Source organism: Myotis yumanensis, unplaced genomic scaffold, assembly GCF_028538775.1.
Source record: "Myotis yumanensis isolate MYYU_CA2020_CCGP unplaced genomic scaffold, mMyoYum1.0.hap1 SCAF_33, whole genome shotgun sequence".
Taxonomy (NCBI): Eukaryota; Metazoa; Chordata; class Mammalia; order Chiroptera; family Vespertilionidae; genus Myotis; species Myotis yumanensis.
This window is the reverse complement of record NW_027223784.1, coordinates 133400-140853: the sequence shown is the minus strand read 5'-3', so window position 1 is coordinate 140853 and position 7454 is coordinate 133400. Positions and strand designations below refer to the sequence as shown.

Genomic DNA, 7454 nt, shown 5'->3' with positions numbered 1-7454 from the left:
CAGTAACTGCAGGTGGGAGAATCAGGTTAACATGTCATAGAGCACACCAGACGGTTAACATCCAGTTCTCTTTATTACTGACAATTATTCACAACCCTTCAAGCAAAGGTAATCCCCGCATCTACCACCCAAGCCTCAATCCCTCCCCATGAGAGATTCAGGTGCATATTTCAAACTCCTTAGGACAAATCTCCCCAAAGAAACCATCGAGTCCCCTGCCAGCATTTCCCCCCCAACCCCGAGTAGTTGTCTGAAACTGGCTGCTGTGTTCCTGTATGGTACACTTATGTCTGGGCTTCAGTGCCCAAGTGCCCAGATGGGCACCCAGCTAGACACTCAAGCAACAGGATCACAGAATGGGAGTTGGGTCATGGAAGGTTCTACAGCCACAGTGAGGACAGGGGTAAGCACAGAGCCAGACCATGCCGGGCCGCCCCAACTGCTGCAGCATCTGCTTCAGCACGGCATGCATCTGGGCAAGTCGGCCCAGGTTGATGGTGCCGCTCCTTTCCTCGTAACTCTCCAGGGGGGCCGCATAAATCACGCAATACAGCTTGCTCAGCCCGACGATGTGGCGAGGCAGGTCCTCCAGGACGGTCATAGAGATGGGGTTTTCACAGAAACTGAGGGTCATGAGCTGAGAGCAGTGGCTCAGGGCAGGCAGGATGTCCAGGAACTGGGGGTCCATGATCCCACACTCATCCAAGTCCAGGTCCTGGAGAGTGGGGGAGGCTCTCTCTAACAGAAATTGGAGTGACCCAGAACTGATATTGGTCAGGTTGAGCCCACTGAAACTCAGGCTTTTGAGCTGGCTGACATTCAGGTGCTGGGAGAGATGTCTCAAGTCTCTTTCGAAAAGCAGGCAGTTAGTGATGGACAGGGTCTCCAAGGGGGTCTTCAGGCACCTGGGGAGACACAGAGCAGTTACATGTGGGGGATGGACCTGGTGGGCAGAGGCAGGTGAGGATGATCCAGGCCTTCAGGGTGAAGAGGCCCATGTCACCGAAGCCTACAGTGTTCCAGATGATGATCAAACCCAGCATGTTGCACAGTGAAAAGGGACATTCACGTCAGAGCAAATTTGAGTGGAATCTTTCTCCATCTGTTATCTGCTCTGTGACGGATCCAACTGGATGAAACCTCACACACTCCATTTACTCATCATGCACCCCCAGCCCAAACACACAGGTGTTGTGAACATAAAGATGGGAGGTAAAGATGGGAGGAGCTCAGAAAGGAGCCTGGCCCAGGGTCTGAAGCAGGAGGCAACCAGTGCATTTTAGTATTGGAGACATGTCCCGAAATGCCTGCAACTCGGGCTTCCTTCCAGCCACAGCCTAGACCCCTGTCACCATCATCTCTTAGCCCAATGAGGCCTCTGGCAGATGTGCAGAAAGGGCTAACCTGGGCACAGTCAGGCAACATCCAGCGAGGGCCGCCACCCTCCAGGAACTTAGATCACTGCATTGTCCACAAACCACCTATCCCATCTCGTAATGCCTCCCTCCAGAATCCTGCATTTACCAGGCATTCTGTTTGCGAGAGCCTATGGCAACCCTTGGCAGACAGGTGATTGAGGCAGGTTTGGAGTGAAAGGCTGCCATGGCCAAATCTCTAAGTGCGGAACTTAACCCCTGAAACCGCACCTTTGATTGGCTTTCCCCTAGTCATTGCAATCCTCACTTGTTTCTATTGCATCATCTTCCCTTAGACACCACTCAGAAGGATTCCCAAAGCTACCATCCCCTGTCCCGAAGCCTCCATTACGCCAATTCCTAGCAAGGAGTCTCTTTACTAGCCTCTGTCCTAGTGCATACGTCCTACCTTTGTCTGGGGGGTTATGACACAACATGCAAGGAGACAGAGCAGTGAACAAGACACTGACTGTGTGGACCGCCTAGTGGCTCAGGCACTCTAGCACTGCTGAGGGACGGCACACGGGAGAGCCCGTCACTGTGCGCTGAAATGGAAAGGGACTCGCTCTGGTCGGCAGGGAAACCTCGCCACCCCTCACCTGAGGATCTCGTCCAGGCGGCCTTTGAGGATGGAGACATCGTCCAAATAGAGCTCCTGGAGGTGGGGCAGGCTGAGGAACTGAGAGGAGACCAGGCTGACACACTGCTCCTCCTGCTCCAAGGTGGTGTGAGAAGACGTAAAGACGTGGGAGAGCAGGAACCGGCGCAGATTGCCCATCTGGCCCAGGTAAGGAGCGAACTTCCTCAGAGTGGACAGCTTCCAGGTACAGTTTACCTCCAAATCCTGGACAGAGTCCAGCTGCACCATATCCAGGATGTTAATGTTTTGCTTTGACATCGCAAACACCTTCAGCTTCTTACAGCAAAGGTGCAGCAAACCTCTCCTCTCGCTGACTTTCTTAATCAGGTAGCTGAGGGACTCATCAAGGACACCTTTCTTGAGGCAAAGGTCTACTAACACCTCCACGGGGGCCAAGGGTGAATTTGGCCTGGCCGTTAAGCTGTGCACTTTCCCCCTCTTCCTCCTGGGCTGTGGGGCCTCAGGCTCCAGCAGTGAGCACACATGGGCTCTGGTTCCGGCCCACACGATCCAGAACTCCTGATGAACTCTCTTCTGTAAATTAAGCACCTGCAGTATCCATCTCCTGTGGAGAAAATAGGAGATCTGCTGGGGTGCATTAAGATAACAAGGAATAAGACCATGAGTCTAGGAATCTGGGCAGCTGGGCCAGACACCTGACTGGACTTTGACTCCATGGCCCAGGAATCAGCTGCTCCTGGTGCTACTGGGGTCCTTCATGGTCCCCATTCCTGGTACCTTTAGGTGCCACCAGGAAGGAGTGGGCTCGTGTCCCTTGGGTCACCCTCGGCATCTTCATCAGCCCTATCTATCCGAAGCCTGTTCCCAGAATGACCCCAGCAGTGGCTCCAAGGCCTCCCTCAGCTCTCCCTTTGGCCCTGCACACACCCGGATCCCAGCTGTAACTGCTCAGATCCCCAGGGTGCTCCCAGGCTACTGGATCCCCTGTACCTGGGTCGAGTCTCCTGGGCAAGCAGGGCATCGAGTCCCTCCAGCACAGCCTGCAAGATATCCTGGTGAGGCTGCCGATGGTTCATCAGGGCCCCCAGAGGGAGGCAGGGGAAGGGCCAAGCCTGCACCATGGCCTTCAGGACTTTGCTGTGCTTCCCAGCGAAGGCTGCCATGAACAGAGGTGGGAAGAGCTCCACAGGAAGCCACTCCAGAGCAGCGATGGCCGAGGCTTCATCCCTCAGCAGGCTCTGACATGCCAGTTCCAGGAGTCTGCGTGGAGCCGGAAGGCTCATCCCCATGAAGCTGCTATGAAAGAGATCCTGGGAGACAGCCGGGAGCAAGGCATCTTGTCAGGCTGAGCATGAGCAACCCCGGTCTTTCTCCCTTCAGAGGGACCAGCTGAGGGCCAAAGGCACTGCTCCGGCAACAACTGGAGCGCCCCCAATTTACCACAACCCCGTTTTCTGCTTAGGGGCCGCAAAGCCACTCAGCCCTGCCTCTCCTCTGACACTGGCAGGACAAGAACCAGGCACCAAGGAGGGGTGAGATGACCACTGGACCCCTCCCACATCTACCCACTGGCTAGCTGGAATTCTGCTGTGCAGTGAGTCCTGGGAAACCAGAGAGATGATCCCAACCTTTCCAGGGAAAACGTTTCTGAGGATCACTGAAGGGCTGAAAACACCTGGAGTAGGGAGCAGCCCGTGGCCCAGGACTGCCTCTTGCTAAGTTCCAGGAAATAAAATAGATGGGGAAGATTAAGGAACACCCACACAATGGGTACCACTGAGGCCTTTGACACCTTTTAAATGAGGAATCCTAAAAGCAGCACAAACGTTTTCTAAAGCATGGGGGAGCTGCAGGTGAGAAAAATAACCATTAATTCCAACATGTACATTTTATTGTGTGCCCCTTCTATGAATATTAGAATGACCACTTTATCCATGACAACAGAGGGCTCACATGTCACAAGTAAGGCTCCTCTCAATAAGAAACTGCAAGCCCTGGTCAGTGTTGCTCAGTGCGGTGAGCATCCTCCCGTGCCCCCAAAGGTCTCTTGAGGGCTCCATTCCTAACCCCCGTTAGGGGGTGGGCAGGAGCCAGCTGATGGATGTTTCTCACATCAATGTTTCTCTCTCTCTCCCTCCCCCCACCCCCTTCCACTCTTTCTAAACATCAATTGGCTGTTATGAAAGACTTTCCATTAAGACCTGTTTTCACACGCACAGCCCGGTCGCTAAAAACTACAAAAAGGATTTTGCCACGTTGGCCTACAATAGGCTCCTTAGAAACACTCGACTTTCAGACACAGGGGAAACTTGCCCTGTGAACCTCTATGCATGGCAAACATCAAAACAGAAATCAAAACGTTTTGCATTAAGGCAAACCTGCACCCAGAGGCAAAGGCAAAGTCTGCTCATTTGTAAGGAAGAAAGGACAAATCTCTGGGTTCTTGGCCTGCAGGTCCTTGTGGACCACCTTAGGCTCCTGACTCACCAGAGGGGCGTGGTGAAGGGAGCCCTGTGCTCAGACCTGGGCATTGACTCTCATGCTCTAGCCTCTGTTCCCACCTCAGCCTCCTCGGAAGCCATTATACCTCGTCTGACCACACCTTCCTTTTGAGGTCCTAGCTGAAATGGCTACTTCCACCTGAGAGCAGAACCTTAGTCCTGGATCTCCAGGCATTTAACCCTGATGGGGTTTTGTACTCTCCACACCTCCAGCTGAACCCCAGGTCCATGCATGAAAGGAAAAGAAAAGGAAACCAAACTGGAAGTAGACTTGATGGGGGTGTTGGTGCCACATCAAAATTCCCTAATGTTCCCGTTAACACACCTTTAGGGAGACAGTGGTATCATCTCAAGAGAGAAAGAATTTCAATGCAACAGTATTGAGGACCAAACAGTCCCTGAGACTTGATGTTACCTACAATTGCAAATCCCGTGCCCATTCCAACAGGAACAGAGGGACAGTTGGTCTTCCAGATTTTGAGGAGCAAGCCTTCCCCAGAGGAGGTCTGGCCAAAATCACGTCTAGGGGCTGATCAGGAGAGGGGAGGGGCTGCACGTTTGTAATGGGACCAAGGGAATTACCCAGGACAAGGTGAACATTTGGGAAACTCAAAGACTCTGACTGCATACACTTGAGAACTTAAAAGGCTAGCGGTGAAGGAGGAAACTGGGTGGACCCCTTAAACCCAAGCTGACGGGGAGTATAGGCAGGAGATTCTGTCACCCTCCCTCTGTGGACGTAAAGGGCATTTCCTCCCAGAAGAACCAGACCAGCTCAGCAAACTGGCTTGAGAAAATTAAATGTGAAAACGTGGGTTGTGGAGAGGCCAGAGGAGGGGTGTGGCAGCTCAACCTGGGATGTGACTTATCCAATTCTGAAAGCCACTGAGGGGTGAGAGTCGTGGGCTCTTTGGAATCTTGGAGGCACAGAGAAAAATAAATGTGGGCCAAAAGACCTGTGTATCCTTATCAAGGAGCTGTGACAGAGGGCATTCTCTTTAGCTCAGGCATCCTCTTCCACATCCCAACCTTTCACAGGCAGCAGGTTAGTCCCAGCCAAGTTCCAGGGACTAACATTGTTGCCAAAGTCTGTATAAATAACTAATGTTTGCTCAACCCTAGGGAACAATCCATGCAAATTTGGCTTCAAAAAGCTCCTTCTGGGCCCACGCCTAAAACTCTCACTCAGATCGTGACGGAAGATGTCCTCCCTCAGGATTAAGCTCAGTGCACAGATACACCTTCCCCTTCAGAAGATTTGAAGCTGTACTTGGCATGTAAGGATCTGCCATAGTTTGAGATATCCCCATGCTGTACTGGGTCACACATCGGATCTTTTGAAATTGAGGGAGAGACAGACAGAGAGAGAACCAGAGAGAGAGAGCTTGGGGGTTGGGGGCGAGAGAGCGAGAGAGAGACAGAGGCAGAGAGGAGCAACTTTTCTGCTCTTGTCTACCCCCTGCATTGTGATGCCCAAACAACTCTCATGTTCCAGGCAGAGGGACAACGTGACAGATTACCACAGTGGTGTTGACCAGAAAATTCCAGACTGGCTGTTGAGGTTTCTGGAAGAGGTTCAAACTGTAATGAGGTCAGCATTTGAGTCTAGACTTGGTATCATGGGCTTTTAGCCTGAGGGTGCCACCTGGGGGCTGAGATTTTCTCTTTAACACAGACATTATATGCACCAGGCGGAAACTGGAAAACTGTAGGAGCCCAAGCTCAGGCAGCCTCTATGAGATCCCAGTGTCCAGGAGATACAAGGAGGTAGTAGGAACCACTAAGAATGACCTAGAAACAAAGTCTGAGGCGAACATACCTTCTTCATGAGCAAGAAACACTCCTCTATCCACCCCCCCACAGGGCATGTGCTATGGCACAAGGGGCAGGAGAACTTCCTGCCCAGTATTGGACAGGCCCCGCCGAGTCCCAGCACCCACACATGAATTTGGGGGATGTTTTCACCACATCCTGGTCACCTGCCACCTGCTCTCATCATGGCCCTCACTTATGGACAGGACACAGTAGCCTCTGAGCCCATGAGGAGGGCCGTCCTCTGCAACCGCCTTCTCCAGTCACAAAATTCCTACTGCGATCCCAGGTCATCTGCCCTATGGACCTTTTTTTGAATGAAGGGGGGTCCTTAGAATGCGCTCCAAGTCTGGGACCCTCTTTATGCATCCCTGGAATGTCAGTCAGCCCATCATGAACCTGATGCTGGGGACAGCCACTGATAAGAGAAACCACGAGTTCTCCACAATTCTTCTGAGCTGCTTTGGAGAACATGACAAGCTACATTGTAGGGAAGGAAAATCAACATCCGAGCTGCCTTTCTGGATCCAAAGAGGCACCAAAGAGGCAGGAGGATGCCCTTCCTGGGATCCACAGCAAGCCCTGCCTCTGTGGGGCTTCACAGGCCCTGGGGAACAGTCCCCATGCATGGGCTTTCCCATCGTCCACTCTATGAACCCAGCCTTGGAGCAGACACCCTTCCACCTGGCTTCTTTCCCTCCGCAGTCAGACCTCTTCTTATCCTGACATATTTAGTCCTCTGTGCCTTTTTCAAACTCACAAGTCTCTGCTGGCTCTACCTGCCCTGCCTCTGCCCAACCAGACCTGGTTTCACATCAGCCACAATGACATCTAGACCTAAACAAGGGATTGTCCCTCCTCCCTCCTCCCCAAGGAGAACATGCCTCACATCCAGGACATGCCTGGGTCTCGCCATTTAATGCCAAGGGCGGTGCAGGAGGGCTGGCAGGAGGCACTGGCACAGAGTGGACATGTTATCTGGGATGTCCCCGGGTCAGCTGATCCTTGCCGCCAAAGACAGACTCCTCTCCTCTCTCTCTTCAATCCTGGATTTACTCAAGAACATTCACTGAGGGCCTAAGGTGCATCCACTGCTATTCCGGATGATCTGCAGGGACACCTCAT

At 52.7% G+C, this 7454-nt stretch overlaps 1 protein-coding gene across 1 annotated transcript; it reads right to left on the bottom strand.

The window, feature by feature from the left end:
- Positions 1-349: 349 nt before the first annotated feature.
- LOC139000818 (melanoma antigen preferentially expressed in tumors-like) lies at positions 350-4812 on the bottom strand. Its single transcript, XM_070402831.1, has 4 exons — positions 4790-4812; positions 3007-3339; positions 2015-2620; positions 350-905 (listed from the first exon to the last, which is right to left on the bottom strand). The coding sequence occupies exons 1-4, from the start codon at positions 4810-4812 to the stop codon at positions 350-352; spliced, it is 1518 nt and encodes a 505-aa protein (XP_070258932.1).
- Positions 4813-7454: the final 2642 nt, after the last annotated feature.

What these genes read in the sequence shown, in the direction of transcription:
- LOC139000818 (XM_070402831.1), bottom strand. Translation starts at nt 4,812, where the DNA reads ATGTGGCACCAACACCCCCATCA. An exon ending in TGGCACCAACACCCCCATCA is followed by an intron (nt 3,340 to 4,789) that starts AGTCTACTTCCA and finishes TGCCTTGCTCCC; the next exon opens with GGCTGTCTCCCAGGATCTCT. An exon ending in CGCCTGGACGAGATCCTCAG is followed by an intron (nt 906 to 2,014) that starts GTGAGGGGTGGC and finishes GTGTCTCCCCAG; the next exon opens with GTGCCTGAAGACCCCCTTGG.